The 26,752-nt window shown below is 38.3% G+C and overlaps 1 protein-coding gene across 1 annotated transcript in view; it reads right to left on the bottom strand.

Moving 5' to 3' along the window:
* The window catches only part of TMEM123 (transmembrane protein 123), a gene marked incomplete at its 5' end in the record, with an annotated part of 78,230 nt that extends 52,297 nt beyond the window's left edge, over positions 1-25,933 (bottom strand). The window contains 2 exons of the mRNA XM_082409585.1: positions 20,941-20,997; positions 25,183-25,933. Of these exons, the coding sequence (XP_082265711.1) occupies positions 20,941-20,997; positions 25,183-25,933 (808 nt within the window). The remainder of the gene's footprint in view (positions 1-20,940; positions 20,998-25,182) is intronic.
* Between the last annotated feature and the right edge of the window lie 819 nt (positions 25,934-26,752).

Raw genomic sequence — 26,752 nt, 5'->3', positions numbered from 1 at the left:
TCCTGAGCCACATGTCAGGCTTCCCAACCTGAGGGTCCAGCAATGGGAGGAGGAATTCTTAGAGAATCAAACTTTGAAGGCTGGTGAGATTTGATTGCAGGACTTTGACAGGACTCGGGGGAAACAGAGACTCCATTCTTGGAGGGCATACACAAAGTAATGTGTTCATCGGAATCCAGGGGAAGGAGCAGTGACCCCAAAGGAGACTGAACCAGACCTACCTGCTAGTGTTGGAGGGTGATCTGCAGAGGCTGGGGGTGGGTGTGGCTCACCGTGAGGACAAGGACACTGGCAGCAGAAGTTCTGGGAAGTACTCCTTGGTGTGAGCCCTCCTAGAGTCTGCCATTAGCCCCACAAAAAGCCTGGGTAGGCTCCAGTGTTGGGTCGCTTCAGGCCAAACAACCAACAGGGATGGAACCTAGCCCCACCAATCAGCAGACAAGCTGATTAAAGTTTTACTGAACTCTGCCCACCAGAGCAACAGCCAGCTCTACCCACCACCAGTCCCTTCCAACAGGAAACTGGCAGAAGCCTCTTAGATAGCGTCATCCACCAGGAGGCAGACAGCAGAAGCAAGAACAACTACAGTCCTGTAGCCTGTGAAACAAAAACCACATTCACAGAAAGATAGACAAGATGAAAAGGCAGAGGGCTATGTACCAGATGAAGGAACAAGATAAAACCCCAGAAAAACAACTAAATGAAGTGGAGATAGGCAACCTTCCAGAAAAAGAATTCAGAATAATGATAGTGAAGATGATTCAGGACCTCAGAAAAAGAATGGAGGCAAAGACTGAGAAGATGCAAGAAATGTTTAACAAACACCTAGAAGAATTAAAGAAAAAACAGAGATGAACAATACAATAACTGAAACGAAAAATACACTAGAAGGAATCAATAGCAGAATAACTGAGGCAGAAGAACAGATAAGTGACCTGGAAGACAGAATGGTGGAATTCACTACCGCAGAACAGAATAAACAAAAAAGAATGAAAAGAAATGAAGACAGCCTAAGAGACTTCTGGGACAACATTAAACATACCACCATTCGCATTATAGGGGTCCGAGAAGGAAAAGAGAGAGAGAAAGGACTCGAGAAAATATTTGAAGAGATTATAGTTGAAAACTTCCCTAAAATGGGAAAAGAAATGGCCATCCAAGTCCAGGAAGTGCAGAGAGTCCCATACAGGATAAACGCAAGGAGAAACACGCCGAGACACACAGTAATAAAATTGACAAAAATTAAAGACACAGAAAAATAACTGAAAGGAACAAGGGAAAAATGACAACACACAAGGGAACTCCTATAAGATTAATAGCTGATTTCTCAGCAGAAACTCTACAAGCCAGAAGGGAGTGGCATGATATACTTAAAGTGATGAAAGGGAAGAAGCTACAACCAAGATTACTCTACCCAGCAAGGATCTCATTCAGATTCAAAGGAGAAATCAAAAGCTTTACAGACAAGCAAAAGCTAAGAGAATTCAGCACCACCAAACTAGCTCTACAACAAATGCTAAAGGAACTTCTCTAAGTGGGAAACACAAGAGAAGAAAAGGACCTACAAAAACAAACCCAAAACAATTAAGAAAATGGTCATAGGAACATACATATAATTACCTTAAACGTGAATGGATTAAATGCTCCAACCGAAAGACAGAGGCTCATTGAATGGATACAAAAACAGGACCCGTATATATGCTCTCTACAAGAGACCCACTTCAGACCTAGGGACAAACAAAGACTGAAAGTGAGGGGATGGAAAAAGGTATTCCATGCAAATGGAAATTAAAAGAAAGCTGGAGTAGTAATACTTATATCAGATAAAATAGACTTTAAAATAAAGAAGGTTACAAGAGACAAGAACACTACATAATGATCAAGGGATCAATCCAAGAAAAAGAAATAACAATTATAAATATATATGCATCCAACACAGGAGCACCTCAATACATAAGGCAACTGCTAATAGCTATAAAAGAGGAAAACGACAGTAACACAATAATAGTGGGGGACTTTAACACCTCACTTACACCAATGGACATATCATCCAAACAGAAAATTAATAAGGAAACACAAGATTTAAATGACACAATAGATCAGATAGATTTAATTGATATACAACATTCCATCCAAAAACAGCAGATTACACTTTCTTCCCAACTGCGCACGGAACATACTCCAGGATAGATCATATCTTGGGTCACAAATCAAGCCTCAGTAAATTTAAGAAAATTGAAATCATATCAAGCATCTTTTCTGACCACAACACTATGAGACTAGATATGAATTACAGGAAAAAATCTGAAACAAATACAAACACATGGAGGCTAAACAGTACATTACTGACTAAACAAGAGATCACTGAAGAAATCAAAGGGGAAATAAAAAAATACCTAGAGGCAAATGACAATGAAAACATGATGATCCAAAACCTACGGGATGCAGCAAAAGCAGTTCTAAGAGGGAAGTTTATAGCAATACAAGCCTACCTCAAGAAAAAAGAAAAATTTCAAATAAACAATCTAACCTTACACCTAAAGGAACTAGAGAAAGAAGAACAAACAAACCCAAAGTTAGTAGAAGGAAAGAAATCTAAAGATCAGAGCAGAAATAAATGAAATAGAAACAAAGAAAACAATAGCAAAGATCAATAAAACTAAAAGCTGGTTCTTTGAGAAGATAAACAAAATTGATAAACCATTAGCCAGATTCATCAAGAAAAAGAGGGAGAGGACTCAAAGCAATAAAATTAGATATGAAAAAGGAGAAGTTACAACAGACACTGCAGAAATACAAAGCATCCTAAGAGACTACTACAAGCAACTCTATGCCAATAAAATGAACAACCTGGAAGAAATGGACAAATTCTTAGAAAGGTATAACCTTCCAAGATTGAACCAGGAAGAAACAGAAAATATGAACAGACCAATCACAAGTAATGAAATAGAAACTGTGATTAAAAATCTTCCAACAAACAAAAGTCCAGGACCAGATGGCTTCACAGGTGAATTCTATCAAATATTTAGGGAAGAGGTAACACCCATTCTTCTCAAACTCTTCCAAAAATTGCAGAGGAAGGAACACTCCCAAACTCATTCTATGAGGGCACCATCACCCTGATACCAAAACCAGACAAAGATACCACAAAAAAAGAAAATTACAGACCAATATCACTGATGAACATAGATGTAAAAATCCTCAACAAAATACTAGCAATTAGAAACCAACAACACATTAAAAGGATCATACACCATGATCAAGTGGGTTTTATGCCAGGGATGGAAGGATTCTTCAATATATGCAAATCAATCAATGTGATACATCATATTAACAAACTGAAGAATAAAAACCATATAGTCATCTCAATACATACAGAAAAGCTTTTGACAAAATTCAACACACACTTATGATAAAACCTCTCCAGAAAGTTGGCATAGAGGGATCCTACCTCAACATAATAAAGGCCATATATGACAAACCCACAGCAAACATCATTCTCAATGGTGAAAAACTGAAAGCATTTCCTCTAAGATCAGGAACAGGACAAGGATGTCTACTCACACCACTATTATTCAACATAGTTTTGGAAGTACTAGCCATGGCAATCAGAGAAGAAAAAGAAATAAAAGGAATACAAATTGGAAAAGAAGAAGTAAAACTGTCACTGTTTGCAGATGACATGACACTATACATAGAGAATCCTGAAAATGCCACCAGAAAACTACTAGAGCTGATCAATGAATTTGGTAAAGTTGCAGGATACAAAATTAATGCACAGAAATCTCTTGCATTCCTATACACTAATGATGAAAAATCTGAAAGAGAAATTAAGGAAACACTCCCATTTACCACTGCAACAAAAAGCATAAAATACCTAGGAATAAATCTACCTAGGGAGACCAAAGACATGTATGCAGAAAAGTATAAGACACTGATGAAAGAAATTAAGGATGATACCAACAGATGGAGAGATATACCATGTTCTTGGATTGGAAGAATCAACATTTTGAAAATGACTATACTACTCAAATCAATCTACAGATTCAATGCAATCTCTATCAAATTACCAATGGCATTTTTTACAGAACTAGAACAAAAAATCTTAAAATTTGTATGGAGACACAAAAGACCTCTAATAGCCAAAGCAGTCTTGAGGGAAAAAAGCGGAGCTGGAGGAATCAGGCTCCCTGACTTCAGACTATACTACAAAGCTACAGTAATCAAGACAATATGGTACTGGCACAAAAACAGAAATATAGCTCAATGGAACAGGAGAGAAAGCCCAGAGATAAACCCACGCACCTACGGTCAACTAATCTATGACAAAGGAGGCAAGGATATACAATGGAGAAAAGACAGTCTCTTCAATAAGTGCTGCTGGAAAACTGGACAGCTACATGTAAAAGAATGAAATTAGAACACTCCCTAACAGCATATACAAAAATAAACTCAAAATAGATTAGAGACCTAAATGTAAGGTCAGACACTATAAAACTCTTAGAGGAAAACATAGGAAGAACACTCTTTGACATAAATCACAGCAAGATCTTTTTTGATCCATCTCCTAGAGAAAATAAAAACAAAAATAAACAAATGGGACGTAATGAAAGTTAAAAGCTTTTGCACAGCAAAGGAAACCATAAACAGGACGAAAAGACAACCCTCAGAATGGGAGAAAATATTTGCAAACGAGTCAACGGACAAAGGATTAATCTCCAAAATATATAAACAGCTCATGTAGCTCAATATTAAAAAAAAAAACCAATGAAAAAATGGGCAGAAGACCTAAATAGACATTTTTCCAAAGAAGACATACAGATGGCCAAGAAGCACATGAAAAGATGCTCAACATCACTAATTATTAGAGAAATGCAAATCAAAACTACAATGAGATATCACCTCACAACAGTTAGAATGGGTATCATCAGAAAATCTACAAACAACAAATGCTGGAGAGGGTGTGGAGAAAAGGGAACCCTCTTTCACTGTTGGTGGGAATGTAAATTGATACAGCCACTATGGAGAACAGTATGGAGGTTCCTTAAAAAACTAAAAATAGAATTACCATATGATCCAGCAATCCCACTACTGGGCATATACCCAGAGAAAACCATAATTCAAAAAGACACATGCACCCCTATGTTCACTGCAGCACTATTTACAATAGCCAGGACATGGAAGCAACCTAAATGTCCGTCAGCAGATGAATGGATAAAGAAGATGTGGTATATATATACAATGGAATATTACTCAGCCATAAAAAGGAACGAAATTGGGTCATTTGTAGAGACGTGGATGCATCTAGAGAGTGTCATACTGAGTGAGGTAAGTCAGAAAGAGAAAAACAAATATCGTATATTAATGCATATATGTGGAACCTAGAAAAATTGTACAGATGAACCGGTTTGCAGGGCAGAAATAGAGACACAGATGTAGAGAACAAACATATGGACACCAAGGGGGGAAAGTGGCGGGGCGGTGGTGGGATGAATTCGGAGATTGGGATTGACATATATACACTAATATGTATAAAATGGATAACTAATAAGAAAAAAAAAGACACAAAAAAACAAATAACCTAATTTAAACATGGGCAAAATACTTAAATATTTTGGAGTGGGATGTTGGGGTTAGCAGATGTCAGCTTTTTATATACAGAACAGATAATCAACAAGGTTCTACTCTATAGCACAGAGAACTGTATTCATTATCCTACGATAAACCATAATGGAAAAGAATACAAAAAAATAATATATATATGTATAACTGAATCACTTTGCTGTACAGTAAACTAACAAACTAGTTAACACATTGTAAATCAACTATACTTCAATTAAAAAATACTTAAATAGCTATTTCTCAAAGCAAGATATGCAAATAACCAATAAATACATGAAAGATGCTCAACATCATTAGTCAACAAAGAAGTGCAAATCAATGAGATACTATTTCATACCCACTATGATGGCTAGAACCAAAAGTTTAAAAGTGCTGGAAAGGATGTGGAGAAATCAGAATCAGGATACACTGCTAGTGGGAATGTAAAATGGTACAGCCATTTTGGTAAACAACCTGTCAGTTCATTGTGCATGGTGTTACCACATGACCCAGCAATTATGCTCCTAAGAACATATATCCACACAAAAATGTGTACACAACTGTTTACAGCAGCATTATTCATAGTAGTCCAAAGGTGGAAACAACCTAAATGTCCATCAATGGATGAATGTAGAAACATTATATGGTATATCCATACAGTGGAATATTATTCAGCCATAAAAGGGCTACAACTTGGATGTATCTCGAACACATTATGTTAAGTGAAAGAAGCCAATCACAAAAGACCACATACTACAATGATTCCATTCATATGAAAGTCCAGAATAAGGAAATCTATAGAGGAAGTAGATTAGTGATTGCTTGGGGCTGGGGGTCGGGGTGAGATGGGGGATAAGGGGATGATGGTTAGAGGGCACAGAATTTCTTTTGTGAGGTGATGAAAATATTCTCAAATTAACTGTGATGATGGCTGCACTTATCTGAATATACTAAAAAGCACTTAATTATACACCTGAAATGGCTGAATTATATCTCAGTAAAGCCGTTTTTAAAAAAAGAACCAAAAAACCCCCCAAAACCAATATGAAAATATTCTAAACTTAAAGGATTGTAACTCCAAATGATAAGACTTTTTATTAATCACATATCAGACTGGCAAATATTAAAATGTTTGCTATTACCCAGTGCTGTCGAGGCGTGGAAAGCAGGCACCTTTTACTGTCAGTGGGAGTAAACTAGTGCAATTTTCTTGGAAGAAAATTTAGCAATATATCACCAATTAAAATACATGCATGATTTGACTCAGCAATCCCACCACTAGAAAAGAACACCACAGGTGCCCTAGCAGAGGTATACCAGCGTGGAATAGGAAGGATGCTCACTGCTTACAGAGACTGCAAACAACCTAAATATCCATCAGTGGGGGCCTGGGTGAATGACTTATGCTGCATCTGTACCGTGGAGTCCACGTAGCCATTAGGAAGGATGAGGATAAGTGAGACCAGCTGAGTAGAGAACAGTGTGCTTAGCAGTATTCATTTATGTTCATAAAAAACACATATGCTACATTTGCATTATGCTTAAATTGTGTTTTGGAATGATACATGTAAAACTGGTAACCATTTCTTGCTTTAGATATGAATGGTTGGTCCCTCAAGTGAGATACGGAATACAAGAGCAGATCTTTGGGTGGATAATGAATCTGGCTTTTGACTGTTGAAGTACATTTGGGAAAAGGACTGAGTGGGACTCCATAGAGAAAAGAAGACTGGTATTATGTATTTCATATTTTCAAGTACTGTTTGAACTTTTAAATTATGTACATGCATTACTCCTATTGTATAATAAGTTGTAAACAAAATTAAAATATGAAGGAAAAAAGAAGATACTGCAAGCAAAAAGATGAATGCCTGATACCAACTACTGCTTAACTCTATAATCAGTACATCAAAGTCTCTTCCTTGGAACATTATGCATCTGGGGAAGTTATTCTTGAGAAATCTCTATGTATTACTGCACATAATTGGGTAGGTAAGTCATTAATCTTAGTCTGAAAGAAGTCACGAGAGTCCAGAGCAAGCCTACTAGATTTCCATGAAAAAGAAAGATAAAAAAGAAGTGCTGTGTATTCAATCCCAGTTGAGTCCATTTTCCTATTCAAACTAGAATTCACATTCAACAAGGACCCATGGGGCACTCAATGTGTGGCAGCCCCTTCATGGGCATACTGAAAGACAACAGGAACCGAGGGTCTGATGGTTGGCTTTTCTGCCCTAAGCCTACTTTTGTGGGGAGAGAGGACCTATGTTTATCTTCTACACCACCTTTTGTTTTTCTGGCTTTTCAAAAGGAACAAAAGTATAAAAAAATTGCTCAAACTTTTCTCAGTGCATGTGCATCCCGCACTGTTTATCTCTCCTAACCTCCGTTCATCATGACCTTCCCCCCTCCCGCTGCCCCCACGAACTGAAGCTAACATTCACAATTTCCTGGGTTTTCCCAGAACTCATACAGCAGGCTGGTAACTCAGCCCCATTATCTCTAACCCTTAAAATGATTTAAACGTTAGATATTCCCTTAGATGTTCACATCATAATAAAGTGCAAGCAGCAGTTCTTGATCTGAATTGGAAGCATTTCATTTGGCTCCTAATTATAACTTCAGGATAGAGGCACGCTTCAGGAAAGAAAACACTAGAACAATTCCAATTTATTATTACACCTGCTGTCTTGAGAGTGCAGAGTATGAAGATGCATAGTGGTTTAGAATCACTGTAGCATTTTAATGTTTGAAGAAATAACACCCCCCTCCCACCAAAAAAAAAAAAAAGACCCAGAAAAATTAATGAAGTTGGCAGAATCCACATCCCTCGGCCTCCTCTTCTGGAGCCTGCTCTGTTTTTGACATTTCAAAATACAACTCTTACATCTTAAATACTGTATTTCCACTTCATAATTTCCTATATGTGATAACATAACTGCAGTGTACACCCGCGGCTGCATGCCAGCCACATGACCTGCCTGGGCTCCTTGGACAGAAGAGGCTCACTCCTGTTTCACACCTGCACTATTTATTCTTTCTGCCTGCAGCGCTCTCTCCCTGGTATATGCAGGGCTGGCTCCTCCCTGTGAGTCAGGGCTCAGCTCAGATGACCCCACCTCAGAGAGGTCCTCCCTGACCACCCAGTCTGAAGCAGCCCTTCCTCAGTCATTCTCTACCACATTACCCTGTTTATGTATTTACATATTTATATTACCTTGTTTATTTCTAAAAATCACGATCTGAAATCATCTTCTCTAGTTGTTTATCTCCTTATAGTCTGTCTCTCCCCACCTGATTATAAACTTTTTGAGAGCAGGGACTAATCTGTCTTATTTATCACTGTATGCCTTGTGCCTAAAACAGTGAATAGTAAAGTGGGCAGTCAAAACAAACATCTGTTCACTCTATAACTGAACATAATATTGCATGATTTCCCACTCTACATTCCTTGAGACAAAACCTGATGATGTTAAAAATTACCAGCAATTTTCAAATGCAATCTCAAAAACATGAGTTGAACACAATAAACAGTCTTTGAGGAGTTGAAGCAGTTCCTTAAGTACAAATTAATCCTTCAGAGTTGTCAGGGAAATTCTTTCCTACATCAACTCTCTAGTTAGAAACAAGTATCAATATCTATACCTTCATGTCTGTCTGTCTGTCTGTCTAACACCATTTGCATCTGAAGCAACCTGTCAGGCCAACTGGTTCCTGTCTTATAGCAGCTTACAACCTAACAGGAAGTTTCCATCTAATGTTTCTTTCACACATAAAACATTTTACCCAAAGTGAATAAAAGAAGGTAGTAAGGAATATGGGATTATATACCTGAAGTAAAATTCCTTCTACTTCAGTAAGACTTTTAGTGTTTCCACTGGGGGTAAAAATTGGAATAATTACTTGAGTAAGCTGTTCCCAAATTTCCGCTGCCCTCTTCTGCAGAAATCTAACCTCCAAATCAGGTCCATCTGTTCAAAATTGCTATGGTCCTGCCAGGTCTGTGGATAAAGCCAACCCTACTAGAGTAGCCCAAGTGACTGTACCAAGGATGGGTTACCAAGCCAAAGGTAATTGTGTATGGATAGAATGTTAGGGAAGATCAACTGCTTTGAATCTGGTTTTGTAAAATTATGCCCAAGAACAGAGCTTCAGACTGGACGGTGGTACCCTTAACCTCTGAGATTCCCCTTTTGGGGAAAGCATTGATGCTAACTGACTGAGGAGAAGGCAGTATCCTGAATGATACTGAGCTGTTGTTCTGAGACCTACTGTCCATTCTAGACCATGTTACATCTCCTTGTATCCTTGCCCAAACCCCTTTTATGAAAAATAATCTGGGCATGTGCCTTCCTTGCACCATGAAGAATAAACCCATCCATCCACAGACCCTAAATTATAAGCCCCTGACTGTACATGAAATGGAGGAAATTATTTTCTCTATAAGCTTATAAATCATCAAACAAGTCCCTGCACAAAAGAATGTCAAAAGTATGTCTGTCTTCAAATAATGATTAGAGCATATTAAAAAAATAGAACTGTTACATATAATTCGGTGGTACAGTTAGAAAGTAACCTTAATTCCTGTTTCTTTGACCTCAAGTATCTATCTTACTCTATAAACAAACAAACAAAAAATCCAGCTATGATAATGGGTAAGATTGGAGCATGGACCAGTCTTGTCTGAAAAACATATATAATGGTTCTTTGATAAGTTAAATCAGCAACTACAAAATATGTACTTGGTTCCACAATTCAGTTCAACCAACATGTGTGCATACCTACTATACGTACCAGGCATAGTGTTAGGTGCCAGGATGAATAAATCATAGATACCACTCATAGAACTTAGACAGAGACCAGAAAAACAAACAAAATAGAGAAAAACTGGATTTGTTGAATCCAATGTGGTGAGTCCTACAAAAGCAATAGGCACCGATGCTGTAGTATTGCTGGCTGTCTCCACTTTTCCCAACAGCACATTCCTGGAATACACATCATACAGGATTCCCCAAAGACGCTGTTTTCCTTTCGGGATTGGTGCCAAATAAACTGTGCTAAATTGCATCCAATAAATTGGCAAACGGTATGTCCAAAAGACAACCTTTCAACGATTAGAACTGTGTTACTACAAAAGAGAAAATAGAGGATATAAAAGGAATAAAACAGTTATGGAAAATGTTACACAATGAACAAAATATTTTTATAATAGCTGTATTATCTGGTCTCTTCAGAAAAATATTTTGAGGCAATGCTTTTTCTCCCCTCAGAATAAATTTCCCTGTGCTAGAAGGGGTATTTGAAATCATCTCACTGACTCTGAAGCTGTTCTCAAAGTACTGAATTGATCTTTAATGATCATTCAGAAAATTATTCAAGAAAAATATTATTCAAGAAAAGTAACTTAGTATGATCAGATTGTCATAATTAACCTAAATATGATTGTTACAAACAAGTAAATTAAATAGATGTACACAGAATAAAAAGTTTTTGGGTAAACTTTTAAAATAGTTTCCCTAAATCTTTTGGTAATCTGGAACCTTAAAGTTTCACTAAGTTCAGTTAAATAATGAGTTAAGTTAAATTCATTGAATACCTGAATCATTTCCAAATAAGATAAGACTCTGAAACACTAAATACTGAACCCAGGTTTATCCACTTTGGGCTTTCTTTTATAGAGTTACTAAAGATATTTAGTTCTCTTAGTAAATACTCTTCGTACCATGCTAAAAAACTGTACTATGAGAAAGCATATGTTTCTAGAAATTATGAAATGTATTCATAAACTGACCAATCTAAAGAATGCTGGTCTAACAGTTCAGTTCTTTTTCTTACTTTCACTAGAAATTAAGGTTACTTAGTGTTAAAAATTTTAATGCTTCAACATGATTAAAGCTACTAGAAATAATAAGGGAAACATCTCCATATGCAAGAAAACTAGGATGTGTGTTTTTGGTAAAAGAAGGTATGAGAGATGTGTTTTTGTTGAGAGAAAAGAAAGTAATTTGTCCTAAAGTGAGGCTTGTTATTTCAGAAAGGGAAAGAGGAAAAAACACAGAACAAAATCTGAAGGGATATTAAGAAAGTTGTAGGAGGTTTGTGGAAAGAGAATCTTGGAAAAGAAGTTTTATGTGTGATCAAGCTGGATAAGATTGAACAAATTTGTCCTAAGGGTTTAAAAAAATAACCTTTAATATCAATAGTGTACTTATGTAAAACTGGAACTTAATTTTCTTTCATCTACTAAAAGAACAAAGTTTGCTTGGACTATTGATCTGCTCCTGATAAGATTCTGTGAAAGGTTTATTCTTATCTTTTAAGTAACCTGCTTAGAAAGCAAAGATTTTGTGTTTTATCAAAATTATTTCCTGTGCTTCATGTTATCTTAATCAGGTCTTTGATTACTTGGGAAAACAGAGTCTTCTCAATTTTAAAAGAACTAAGTTTTGCTCAGAACTATGTAAGCTTTTTAGATAATAAAGTATTGCTTTATAATAATCTGTGATTTCATTTAGTCAAGTGTCAAAAACCTTTTGATAATTTTGACAAACTTTCCAAAAATCAAATTCTAAATAATGTCTTTTTGACCTGAAAGTAACCCTGGGCATTTCCAGAGCTCCTACAACATCTCAAAAGATTTGTTCTCTCTCTTTACAAAGAGATATTAAACTAATTAGGCTTATTTGGTATGTTAAATTACATGGGAAGCATTGTCAAATAAACTATAATAAACCTTTTTAAGTTATATTGCATGGGTGAATGTTATTAACATAAATGTTCTAGAAATTGTATAAAATTCTGATATGTCCTGGTATGATGTTATCAGTCATAATTCTAGTTAGTATCCTAAAATGTGTGTCACAAAAATAACCATACTTTAGTAGAGCAATCTTTTCATAGTGCACTCCTGGGAGATGAAGGCCTCAAACACCACACACTGCAGCCTGGAGATTTCATCTATTGGAAAAGACATCTCTAGAAAGACTCCTTTCAACCCCACTAGAAAGGCCTCTATCAGGCACTGTTAACCAACCCTTGTGTTGCCAAACTTCAAAAAAATAGACTCGGATTTAACACATCACATCTCAAGAAAGCATCAAACACTGACTGGACCGGTACACCAACTGGTGACCTGAAAATAAAGATTTACAGGAATTGAAGCAGATGACACCTGAAGGAGACAGCTCTTCCAAGATGACTGAACCAGGCCTGTACAGGTATACACCTTTTTCTCCCCTTCTTTCTTGAAAAGACAATTCTCTTATCTGCATTTCCCAATCTATTGCAAAAGAGGAAACCTCTCTGACTGCTGGATCTGTCACTAGATACTCCAAACTGTTCATGATGTTGGAAATCCATCGTTTTTACCTGAAACTAATTTCTCATTAGTCCCAAATGCCACTGTCAATTATACCTACAAGCTTACAGGTGTTACCTATTTGGTTAGGCTGTTACATGCAGGTGTTCCCATGCCTTGTTTCAATCTTTCTCCAACCATAACAATTGTACGACCAATTGTACGACCTTAACTCTCCCACACCCTTTTCCTTATTAAAATACCATCTGTTTTCCTACACCCAAGGGAAATACAAGTGGGCAAACTTCTCTTTGCAAGGTTTTTAGAAAAGACACCTTTAGGCTCGGATAGTACCTTACAGAATGTCATCCCAATTCCTCTGACCCTTGGCTTGAAAAGGTCAATCAGGAAATGCTAGCTAATGAAGAACCAGACCTTAGATGGAGTTCTCTTCTCCACCTGGTTTTATCTTTTTCTCTAGTGGATGACATTTCTCACGGGTATATGAATGTTTAGATAGATGGTGAACTGGAGGCCAATGCTTATTGGGACATTTAACTGTCAACATTTGTAACAAATCAGAAGCCTCCCATTGGTTCTCCCCATTAAACTTCCATGGCTGCCTTAAACAGGAACTTCCAGGAAGCACACATGACTCTGGGTTTGCCTCCATAGGGAGAGCCCTTCTCCCATGGGTTGGGGTAAGAACAAGGGAATGCATAATCAAAAATCTCTCCCTTACATTAGGAGAGCTAGCCAACTCCACAGCCAAGGCAGTAGCTGCCTAACAATAATCACATGACTCGTTGGCTAAGGTAGTTTTGGACAATCATATAGCCTTTGTTTGTCTACTTGCTGAACAAGGAGGCATTTGTGTAATAGCAAATACCCCCTGTCACATATGGATTAATGCCTCTGGGAAGACAGAAATTCAACTGCAGAAGATCAGGGAGCAAGTGTACTGGTTACAAGGAATTTCACCTGACTCTCTCCATGGTCCTTTGATTTGTTCAGCTGGCTACCTTCGGGTCTAGGGTTATGGTTTACAATCATCAAACAACTTGGATTTGTCCTGTTACTTTTTATTGTTTTGCATAATTATTTTTCAACTTTGTACTGGTTGCCTGTCAAATCTCTGCAGAGGTTTTGCATCAAATAGAGAAAATTCTAACTCAATACTCTGAGATGATCTCCAAATGCTATGACCTTGATAAGATATAAACTTTACATGAGAAGTGTCTAAGAGTTCTCCCTCCTACCTTTCCCTGTTACTCAAATGTAGCTTCAACAGTTTCCAACTTGTGCATTTTCCCTCCAATGTGGGATATGACAACCAGGAAAGGACCTTCCTCAAACCAAGGAACAGAATCACCAAAACCTGACTCTTGATCAGTGATGCTTCTGAGGAAAGATCTTGATCAACAGGGGGAAATGTGAAAATAAATAAAGAAACTCTCATTTAAAAATGAAGTTGAGAAGCCCTGAAGGGAGAGCTCTCATACACTACCTCTCACTGCCAGTTGCAGACCCAACAGGAAGAAGTTTACTTTACATGCCGCAGAAGAAGGAAGAAAGATTTTCTCCTTGCCCAGCAACAGCCCAGCCCATGAGAAACCACCACATCCAGCCAATGAGAAGCTGCTATCACCCTGCACTCCTGCTCTCCTCCAACGAACTTCTGTTTGAAGCAGGCCCTCCCAACTTCCTGCCTTCCTCTATAAAAGCATGCTTCTCTCCTTTGTTCTCCAGACTTGCCTATGATTCACCATATTTTGCTTGTCCTGAATTACAATTAGTCTGCTGTTCCCAAATGAACTCATTTTGCTGGTAAAATAACTGGCTATTTAGTTTTTAAGGTTGACACACCATACACAAAAATAAATTCAAAATGGTAAAGACTTGAACAAAAGACCTGAAAACATAAAACTCCTAGAACAAAACATAGGTGGTAAGCTCCTTGACAGTGATGTTGGCATGGTAATGACTTTTTTGAATCTGACACCAAAAGCAAAAGCAACAAAAGCAAAAATAAAGAAGTGGGACTGCATCAAACTAAAAAGCTTCTGCATAGCAAAGGAAACCATCAGCAAAATGAAAAGGCAATCTATTGAATGGGAGGAAATATTTGCAAATAATATATCCAATAAGGGGTTAATGTCCAAAATATATAAAGAGCCCATACAACTCAACATCAAAAAACAATCAAATTAAAAATGGGCAGAAGATCTAAATAAACATTTTCTCAAGGAAGACATAAAGATGGCCTACAGGTACATGGAAAGATACTCTACTTCATTAATCATCAGGGAAATGCAAATCACAACCATATGAGATATCACCTGTTAGAACGCCTATTATCAAAAAGACGAGAAATAACTACTGTTGTGAAGGATATGGACAAAAGGGAACCCTTATGCACTGTTGGTGGCAACATAAATTGATGCAACCACTATGGAAAACAGTATGGAGATTCCTCAAAAAATTAAAAATAGAACTATTGTATGTTCAGTTACCACTTCTCAGTATTTATCTGACATAAACAGAAACATTAACTCAAAAAGATATGCAAACCCCCATGTTCATTTCACATTACTTACAATAGCCAAGATATGAAACAATCTAAGTGTCTATTGATAGGTGAATGGATAAAGAAATTGTGGTATATATACACAATGGTCTATTATTCAGCCATATAAAAGAAGGAAATCTTGCCATTTGTGACAAATATGGATGGACTGTGAGGGCATAATGCTAAGTGAAATAAGTCAGACAGAGAAAGACAAATACTGTATAATATCGCTTATATGTGGAATTCAAAAAATAAACAAAACAAGCTCATAGATACAGAGAACAAATCAGTGGCTGCCAGAGGTTGAGGATGGGGGCATGAGAGTAAAGGGTGAACTGTGCTTTATTTTTAGTCTGTTTAAATAAATTGAAATTTTAAAAATGAAAAAAAAAGGCCAATAGGAAAAGACACCGAACAACTGAATAAAGTATTTAAAAACAAAAAACCACTCCCACAACTGCCCAATAATAATCACAAGTACATTTAGGGTAATCTATCTAGTCATTTTTTTCCAATTGAAAATTTTTCTGTAGAATTACTGTAACTAGAATAAAAGTATATTCTGACTATCTACAGCAGAAATAATAAAAACCAAGCCCAGAGGAAACTGAGAGTATGAACTACATGGAGCATTAGGAAACCCACAACAATAAAAATCCATGACAAATACAAGAAGAGGATTTTTACACTTGTCAACATATATGTACCTAAAATAGGAGCACCCAAATACATGAAACAAATACTAACAGACATAAAGGGAGAAAGAGATGGAAATACAATAATAGTAGGAGATTTTAACACCCTACTCACATAAATGGACAGATCTTCTAGACAGAAAATCAATGGCAACAAAGATCCAAAGGATACAATAGAACGGTTAGACTTAATTGATATTTTCAGGACATTACATCCAAAAAACCCAGAATACACATTGTTTTCAAGTGCACATGGAACATTCTCTAGGACTGACCACATACTAGGGTACCAAACAAACCCCAACAAATTTAAGAGTATAGAAATTATTTCAAGCATCTTCTCTGACCATGACATGAAACTAGAAATCAACCACAAGAAAAGATATATGAAAAAAACCTGATTATATGGAAACTAAACAAAATGCTACTAAGAAACCAATGGGTCAACATGGAAATCAAAAAGGAAATTTAAATATACCTTAAGAAAAGTGACAATGAAAACACAACCATACAGAATCTATGGGATGCAGCAAAAGCAGTTCATAGTGATACAGGCCTTCAAGAAACAAGAAAAAAATCTCAAAAAATAACCCAACCTATCACCTAAAAGAATCAAAAAAAGGAAGAACAAACAAAACCTAAAGTCAGCAGAAGGAAGGAAATAATAAAGCTCAGAGAGGAAATAAATAAAATTGAGATAAAAAACAATAGAAAAAATCAATAAAACCAAGACCTAGAAAAAAAGACAGAACCCAAATAAAATAAGAAATGAAAAAGGATAAATATCAACTGATACCACAGACATGCAAAAAACCATAAGAGAATACTATGAACAATTATATGACAACAAATTTGACAAACTAGAAGAAACGGACAACTTTCTAGAAGCATACAGCCCACCACAAATGAATCAAAAAGAAATAGATAATTTGAACAGAGCGACCACTAGAAGTGAAATAGAACCTGTAATAAAAAAAGAACTCCCTACAAACAAAAGTCCAGGACCAGATGGCTTCACAGGTGAATTCTACCAAACATACATAGAAGAAATTTTACTGATACTTCTCGAACTCTTCCAAAAGACTGTTGAGGCAACACCCCCAAAGACATTCTATGAAGCCAGCATCACACTGATACTAAAACCAGACAAAGATACCACCAAAAAAGAAAAGTACAGGCCAATATCTTTGACGAACGTAGATGCAAAAGTTCTCAACAAAATACTAGCAAACTGAATCCAACAACACATAAAAAAGATCATATACTATGACTAAGTGGGATTCATCCTAGGTTCACAAGGAAGGTTCAACACATGCAAATTTATCAATGTGATACACCATATCAACAAAAGAAAAGACAAAAACCACATGATAACCTCAATAGACACAGAAAAAGCATTTGACAAAATTCAACATTCATTCATGATAAAAACTCTACCAAAATGGGTATAGAGGGAACATATCTCAATATAATAAAAGCCATTTATGACAAACCCACAGCCAATATAATACTTAATGGTGAAAAGCTGAAAGCCCTGCTAAATTCTGGAACAAGACAAGGATGCCCACTCTCACCACTTCTATTCAAAATAGTACTAAAAGTTCTAGCCACAGCAATCAGACAAGAAAAAGAAATAAAAGATATCCAAATTGGAAGGGAAGAGGTAAAATTGTCACTATATACAGTTGACATGATACTATATATAGAAAACCCTGATGACGCCACACAAAAACTATTGGAACTGATAAATAAATTCAGCAAGGTAGCAGGATACAAGATTAACATACAGAAATCACTTGCATGTCTTTACACTAACAATGAAATAGCAGAAAGGGAATGTAAAAAAAATTACTTTTTAAAATCACACCAAAAAAAAAAAAAAACTTAGGAATAAACCTGACCAAGGAGCTGAAAGACTTATATGCTGAGAACTATAAAACATTAATAAAGGAAATTAAAGATGATTCAAAGAAATGGAAAGATACCCCATGCTCTACTACCCAAAGCAATCTACAGATTTAATGAGATCCCTATCAAATTACCCATGACATTTTTCACAGAACTAGAATAAATAATCCTAAAATTTATACAGAACATAAAAGACCCAGAATTGCCAAAGCAATCCTGAGGAAAAAGAAAAAAGCAGGAGGCACAACCCTCCCAGACAATACTACAAGGCTACAGTAATCAAAACAGCATGGTATTGGCACAAAAACAGACATAGGGATCAATGGAACAAAATAGAGAGCCCAGAAATAAATCCACACCCCTACAGTCAATTAATCTTCAACAAAGGAGGCAAGATTATAAAATGGGAAAAAGTCTTTTCAGCAAGTGTTGCTGGGAAAGTTGGACAGCTGCATGTAAATCAATGAAGTTAAAACACACCCTCACGCCATGCACAAAAGTAAACTCAAAATGGCTTAAAGACTTAGATATAAGACATGACACCATAAAACTCCTAGAAGAGATCATAGGCAAAACATTTCTGATATAAATCATACCAATGTTTTCTTAGGTCAGTCTCCCAAGGCAACAGAAATAAAAACAAAACCAAACAAATGGGACCAAATCAAATTTATAAGCTTTTTCACTGCAAAGGAAACCATAAAAAAATGAAAAAACAATATACAGAACGGGAGAAAATATTTGCAAAAGATGCGACCGACAAGGGCTTAGTTTCCAAAATATACAAACAGCTCATAAAACCCAACAACCAAAAAGCAGACAACCCAATCGAAGACCTAAAGAGGCGTTTCTCCAAAGAAGACATACAGATGGCCAACAGCACATGAAAAGATGCTCAACATCTCTAATTATTAGAAAAATGCAAATCAAAACTACAATGAGGTACCACCTCACACCAGTCAGAATGGCCATCATTAAACAGTCTACAAATAACAAATGCTGGAGAGGGTGTGGAGAAAAGGGAACCCTCCTACACTGTTGGTAGGAATGTAAGTTGGTGCAGCCACTATGGAAAACAGTATGGAGGTTCCTCAGAAAACTAAAAATAGAATTACCATGTGATCCAGCAATCCCACTCCTGGGCATATATCTTGACAAAAGTATAATTCAAAAAGACACATGCATCCCTATGTTCATAGCAGCACTATTCACAATAGCCAAGACATGGAAACAACCTAAATGTCATCGACAGATGAATGGATAAAGAAGATGTGGTATATATATACAATAAAACACTACTCAGCCATAAAAAAGATTGAAATAATGCCATTTGCAGCAACATGGATGCAACTAGAGACTATCACACTAAGTTTAGTAAGTCAGAAAGAAAGTCATTTGATGTCACTTATATGTGGAATCTAAAATATGGCACAAATAAACCTATCTATGAAACAGAAGCAGACTCATGGACATACAGAACAGACTTGTGGTTGCCAAGGGGGTGGGGGCTGTGGGGAAGGGATGGACTGGGAATTTGGGGTTAGTAGATGTAAACTATTACATACAGAATGGATAAGCAACAAGGCCCTACTACATAGCACAGGGAACTATATTCAATATTCTGTAATAAACCATAATGGAAAAGAATATAAAAAAGAATGTGTATATATGTATAACTGAATCACTTTGCTGTATAGCAGGAATTCACAGAACATTGTAAATCAACTATATTTCACCAAAAAAATTAATTAAAAAAAAACTCTATGACATTGCACAACAATATGAATGTACTTAATGCCACTGGGCTGTACACTTAAAAATGGTTAACATTGTGAATTTTATGTTATGTGTATTTTTCTACAATGACATAAAACAAAAAACAAACAAAAACTCCAAGAAGTAAGGGCTTGGTCCATTTTGTAATGTGTCCTTACATTAGGGCACTCAATAAATATTTGTTGAATAAAAGTAGAGAAAATGGGTCCAGTGATAGGATTTGCATGCCTTTTTCTAGTTTCTACCTCTGTCAACTCTTAATAACAAGGACAGGAAGAAGAAAAACTAAATACTGCTTACAAGAAACATGCCTTGATGGTTTACTATTTATAACATCAGCCTGGTTCCTATCTTTCCATGCTAATGAACTCAGAAAATCAAGAAAGAAATCCATTTGTCCCAAACTAAAAGCACAAGAAAAGTGCTTGAGCATCTTTTTGGGACTTTCCCGGTGGTTAAGAATCCACCTTCCAATGCAGGGAATGCGGGTTCGATCCCTGGCTGGGGAACTAAGATCCCACATGCCGTGGGGCAACCCACGTGCTGCAACTAGAGAGGAGCCTGCAAGGTGCAAAGAAGACCCAGTGCAGCCAAAAAATTAAAAAAGGGCCTCATCTATTGTTTCAATAGGGAAGCAAGAGGGTGGGTTGAAATCTAACTGATGGGTGAAATATAAGTAGGGTCTCCCTGGAGTCCACCAAGGCAAATTAAGGCTGCTGTGGCTGACTAGCTTAGCGTGACTTGTTCTACCGGCAAGATCAGCAGACTTACATATTCATAGTACATATCTATAGGCAGAGTGCAAAATGTCATACCTAAAAATGTGCTTCAGAACTCAGTAATAAATTCCAGTATGCTTTTAGTTTTAGAATTTATTCACATCTTTGCTAAACTGAGAAAGACTATTAATCCAGTGAACTATCATTTACTGATGCCCACTAAAGGGCAGCCCTTGATGGTAGGCTTTAGGGATTCATGAATGAACAAATCATGGTTAAGACAGGTCAGTGTACCAGCTTACATGTACTTGACTAGCTGATATTACTTTATGTATCCTAGACAGATAATCCGTTTCCTAACCTTTTTAAACTCACCTATTGGGTTATCATTGGAGTTTTCCACAGACATAGGATTCTTCTTACCTGGAGATCCTATAAAAACAAAGAAATATCCTGTGATGAAAGGACATTTAATATTTAACTAAGAACACTGGCAATATGTTTCTTTCTGTCTCTGGGGTGGGGGTGGTGTGGGGGAAGGGTAGATTATTCCACAGGAAGTTCTACTTTTGCCACTGTTGCTATGAAATATACCTTGAAACTGTAAATCTGGGACTGTATTATTGGATTTTTCAAGACAGAAAACACATGGCTAATGTAACACTTATATAGTACTTACTATGTGCCAGCCAATGATACAATAGTTTGCCAAAGTTCATTCACCCACATGAGGACACAGTGGTTGGTGAGGAATTTTTGCTACTGACAACTCTGCTCTTCTGAGTAGAGTGGACCATCCTGGGAGGGGCCCTTACTATTAATGGGTGCCCCTAGGTCTTGTTACCACCAACATGCCTAACTTCATACAATGGAGAGAAGATGAAGTGGGTTAGGATTTTCATTTAAAATTGCAAGTCTTCTCAGTATAATTCTTTGAATTTTTAGCTAGTACCTTAAATTTTGGAAAAAGTTTGGAAGAATTCTATGCCCCAGTTAAGCAACTTTTCAGAGTGGGTTATTCATCTTTGGTCTTTGTATAATGGAAGATTAACACATATACTACATGGGAGGCAAGTAAGTTTATTATTGTGTACTTTTCACAAAGATAGGTTTCCCCTACCCAAAAAACCTTCAAAGTACAAAGAAAGTAAGCAATAACAACTTTGAAGGAGCTATCTTTACTGTGCGTTTCTTCCTCTTGCTGGAACCATAATCCATTTATCACAAAAGGATATAGTGTGAAGATTAAACTTGAAAAAGATCAGGGTCAGTAGACTATACACATGTATTTAGCAGCAGGTAGCAAATAATTGCCAACATTATTAAGGGCTTACTACATGCCAGGCCTCATGGGGAGCATGTAACTTGCATTAGCTCATCTAACCCTCACAACAATTCTGTGACAGGAACACTGTCGTGCAGTGACAGAACTGAGACCCAAAGGAGGCCACCCAGCTAGTAAGTGGCAGAGTCTGGATTTGGACCAGGCTGTTTGATTCCAAAGCCTGTACTTGTGAGTGCCAAAATGGAACCATTGATTTTCTGCTATAAACCTGCTTCTGCCCCAGTGTCCCCAGTTGTTGCATTACCAGTTGTTCAACCCTAAAACCAAGAGGTCATCTTTTGATTCTTCCTTCTTCCTCACTCCACCATGCAATCTATTAGCAAATGATTTCAGTTCTACCCCCCAAAAAGATCTAGACTCTATCTACTTAACTCCATTACCACGTGCCTTCGTCTTTTGCCTAGACTGCTACGAGAGCCTCCTGTTTTTGTCTCCCTGCTGTTGTCACTCTTATGAGGGATGATTTCCTGACAACCCATTTTTTTTTTTTTTGCTTGAGGAAGAAGGCAGAAGCAGTGTTCTTTCTAAGCTCTTTCTAGCTTTAGGACCTTTTCTCCTCTTTTCAAAAAATACTTATGAAGTACCTACTATGGGCATGCACTGTTTCTGTGTCCTAAGAGATAAAGAATGTCATGGACAATCTAAGTACAAGGAGGCTGACGATTTACCTGACAAAATGACCAAGTATTAAAATAGAATATTGCACTAAATAGAAAAAAAGAAAGTTAAGTTCATGAAGTGGCATAGGCTCATTAAAGATTAATTTCATATCCTACCTGGCTACCCATTATGATGGCTTTTGAAGCCTGGGAATCACTTTAGAAAGTCCCTGTTATTTGGATTCCCCCTGCAGGCTAAGAACACTTTAACTAGGGCTTGCCTATGGTTTGATAGATGTAATCTAGAGAGTCGGAAATGGCCATCTCTTAGCAACCTATTTGAACTCTTGAATGCATCATTTCTGAAGCCACCTTAATCCTTGGACTTTTCCACTTAAGGGTCAATAAAGTCCTTCCTTTCCCCTAAGGCTGTTTAAGGTGGGTTTCTGTCACTTGCCACCAAGAGTCCTGATTAACAGCCTCCCCCACCCTTATGTCTTTCATTGCACTACCACAATCTATCCTGTTTGCTGGCTTGCTAACTTTTTCATAGTATCCCTCCTCCTTCAACTGAAGATATTTATGAAACTATGCAGCAGACTGTGAAGGATATTTTAAAAGAAGAATTTCAATAATGTTTTTATCTTCTCCCACAATATTCTGGGCAATGACAGCATTGTGGATAAAAGTATTATCTACTTGAAGAGCCAACATCACCTACTGTAGCTTAGTGGCAAAATGGTTAATTGAGAGTTTGGATTCTGGCCTCTGAAATCAAACATGTATTAGTTGTTTCACTTTGAATAAATTAGGTAACTTCTAAGCCTCAGTTTCCTCATTTATAAAATGGGGATAATACTGTGAGGATCCAATGGGATGAAGTATGGACCTCAGCATAGTGTGAGGAGCACAGGAAAAGAGTCTAGTAAAAATTAGCTATATAAGCTCTAGTACGACAAAAATCACTGTACTTCATAATGACACTTTATACAGATTACACACTGCATATAAAGACTAGGACAACGTTTACTTGCTCTTTTGAGACATCCTCTATAGAACCTTCCTTTACTCTAGTTTCAAGGTGACCTTATAGTCTGCAGAAATGGATTCCAGCTCACATTGGTTATACTAGTTCATGAAATCAAGGCTTTCATATAGTAGAACATGCCAAGTTTTCCAAATAGCATTAATGTCTAGTGAGACATCAAGTAACAAACAGAACAGTCAAACAGTGAGTATTAAAACAGGGCAAAAAAAATCTGTTATGAGGGCAAGAAAAGCAAGCACACTCAGTTTCTCTACTCAGTAATTCTTTAGACAGACAATAAGCAGGTATACTTTCACAAAGTAACAAATAAAAAAATGGAGACCAACTCACATAAATATTGGCATAAAATTAGCAGCAAAATATACTGTTTAATTCCAGATAGTTCACTTTTACAATAAAATACCTCATAATATTGAAAATATGACAGACATGATTTTACTGATCATTCTTTCCTGAAACGATCTCAAAATTAGCTCTACAAAGTCAGTCTGTCACATGTGCAATTCGGCAAACAAAAAAATTCAGCAAAACAAACGAAAACTGTTATTGTCTAAGTCACCCAGATTATTCTAGCAAAAGCAGGTGTTGTGCCTGAACCGTCTGGTTTTGCAAACTGCTGGATAAAACTAATGTAATACACAGTGGATAGAATTTAAAACCAGGAAAAACTTGGGTCATTTAAACTAACTTATTTAGTTTACTGACCATTAATCAGTGACCTGACTTCTATAAGAGTTGACAAAGAGAAAACAGAATTTACACAGCAAATCAGTTTTCACGACTTTACCCAAAAAGTTCCCAAAGGGCCAAGGGCCTAAAGGGACACCTCCACTTCCCCCAGAAGAGAAATGTCAAAATCATTTTGTTGTGATTTTACTGACGACGTCGTGGACTCCTAACAATAGTGCAGCTGTGATCTTAAGGCTGCACAGCTGATATGCGCCTCGGCCCGCCTCGGCCGGTGTTTACGGTACACAAGGGGCTGGTAGCGCCCATCCACAGAAGCACGAGCATCACCTGCGCCCGGGAGAGCTGTCCGCACTCCCCAAAAGCTCCCAACCAGCTACACTAGCCCCAAAGCGTCTGGGGTCCTTAAGACTATAAATAATTGGTTTGATAATACACAATTAGGCGATGAAACACCGGAAAACGCCTAAAAGGTTCCGCAACTAACTGGTAGACATGTTTGCTCAGGAATCGGTAGACATATTCTTCAATCCATCTAATCGTTTACAAAAGCAAGGCTTAGATAATCTCTAACCTCCCAGGAAAACATTAACTTCGGGGAAAGACTGTAACAACTAAGTTGAACCCCTGCTGAAGGCCCATCCTTCGGTAACTCAACAGGTTATACGCACTCCTCCAGGCCTGCGTCCGCTGCTTGCAGAAAAACTGAGGGGAAGGACCGGACCATTTCTTAAGCAGGCGGCCTTGGGGCAGCTGGGGGACTGGCCCAAGTCTCAGTTTTCCCCCTGATGGGGCCATCAGGTCACCTCCAGGTCTGCCCCGTGCGTTTGGCCTAAGAGTTGCAGAACTTTCTGCACAACCAGATCCAACTTGGAAACTCCCGATGGGCAGCGCAACTCCTCCCGGGGCCAGGGCTGGCGATCCCCGCAGCCACTTACCCTCCGGGTCTGTGCTGTCGGCGATGATCTTCAGCAGCGCTACCCCCACCACGACCCCCAGGGCCAGCACAGCCAAGATACCTCGCGAGCCGAGTCCCATTGTTCCGAGGCAGGACGCGGAGGCCTCGTGGGTTCCCGAGGAGGTGGCGGCTGCGCTGGTTAGAGCTGTGCCTTGGCGCACCCGAGCCCGCCCTGCGTCCCCTTCCGCCGCGCACGCTTCGCCTCCCACCGCCTGCCCCCCAAAGACCAAATAGGGCGCGAGAGCCTGGCCTGGAGAGGGCGTCGCGTGCCTGCCCCGGCGGCGGGACGGGGCGGGGCTGAGGCGGCGGGGCGGGGCGGGGTCGACACGCGGGGGCGGGGTTTGCGATTCGAAGCACCCGGACCCTCCTAGCTGCTGGACCCTCCTAGCCGCTTCCCCCTCTGACGCGCGCATGCGAGTCCCGGAACGGTCGAGCAGTTTTGTTTTTTTTCGGAAAGGGCAGTTTTGGTTTTTGGATAGAAGTGAGCACCTCTGCCTCTCCCGATACTGAGTACGCCGGGCTTTGCTGGGCCCGGAAGGAAGTCTTTGAAGAGTAGTTTTCAGGTGAGGCACGGAGGCTGCGGCTCGGAGTGAGAGGGAGAAGTCGCAGGCGAGGACAGCATAAAGGGAGGTACAGGAAAGAGGGTTTTTTTCCTCCGAGTGACCCAGCCTAAGATGGGGCGGGGGTGAGGGGCTCGACAAATTGATTAAGTGCATACGTAAAACATCCATGATCTCTATACCCCAAATAACCTCATCCTCTTCCACAGGTTCCCTGCTTCTCTGGCTAGCTAACGTGCCTAAAGAGATTATCCGAGTGGACGCGGGGGGATGGTGGCGGAGGGACTTGGAAGAATTGGTAGCTATTCATAGGCAAGAATAGCCAACAAGGCCGAGGTTGCACACGTCTAACCTAGTCCCTTCTCTCCTTGGGGTCTGCTATCCCAGTTAAGATGGATTAACCTGTTTTGAATAGTTTTTGGCTAAGTTCCTCTTGAGCCCTTGGAGCCAATTCTACTCACCTGTCTTGACTTGCAGTGCTCCTACAGATTGCATTTTGTTTTTGCTCAGAAACTCCGAAGTGACCTGTAGCAACCCGTGGCTGATGCAAGAGAACGACAAAGATTGAGTCCTGATTTGGGTGGGAAACCTTCGGTTGAAAAGGATCCAGGGCACTTAAAATCCTGGTGAATCCACCCCGCTTCCCAACACTCTAAATGTGGCAGATCTAAATGTTGTTGATTCTCTTGGTACCTGACCCAGATTTCATGACATAAGGGCCACGATATCATAGTTGTATTCCCAAAAATATGTTATGAGAGATAGTACTTTCTGATCTCAGGTAAGGCTATCCATATAGACATGACTAATCATAGGGATTAAGTGGGGAAGTCTGTCCTAAATTTGCAGACTCCCCATCTGTTGTTTCAACCAAACTTGCAAATACTCATTGACATCCACCATGGGCAAAAAGCAAGCACTGCACATTTAGCTTTTGGTTACTCCATTTGATTGGGGAATCTGGTTTAGGAATAAATTGTTCTGGTGACT

Source organism: Balaenoptera physalus, assembly GCF_965194825.1.
Source record: "Balaenoptera physalus genome assembly, chromosome: 10".
NCBI classification, from domain to species: Eukaryota; Metazoa; Chordata; class Mammalia; order Artiodactyla; family Balaenopteridae; genus Balaenoptera; species Balaenoptera physalus.
This window is presented reverse-complemented; position numbering and strand designations above follow the sequence as displayed.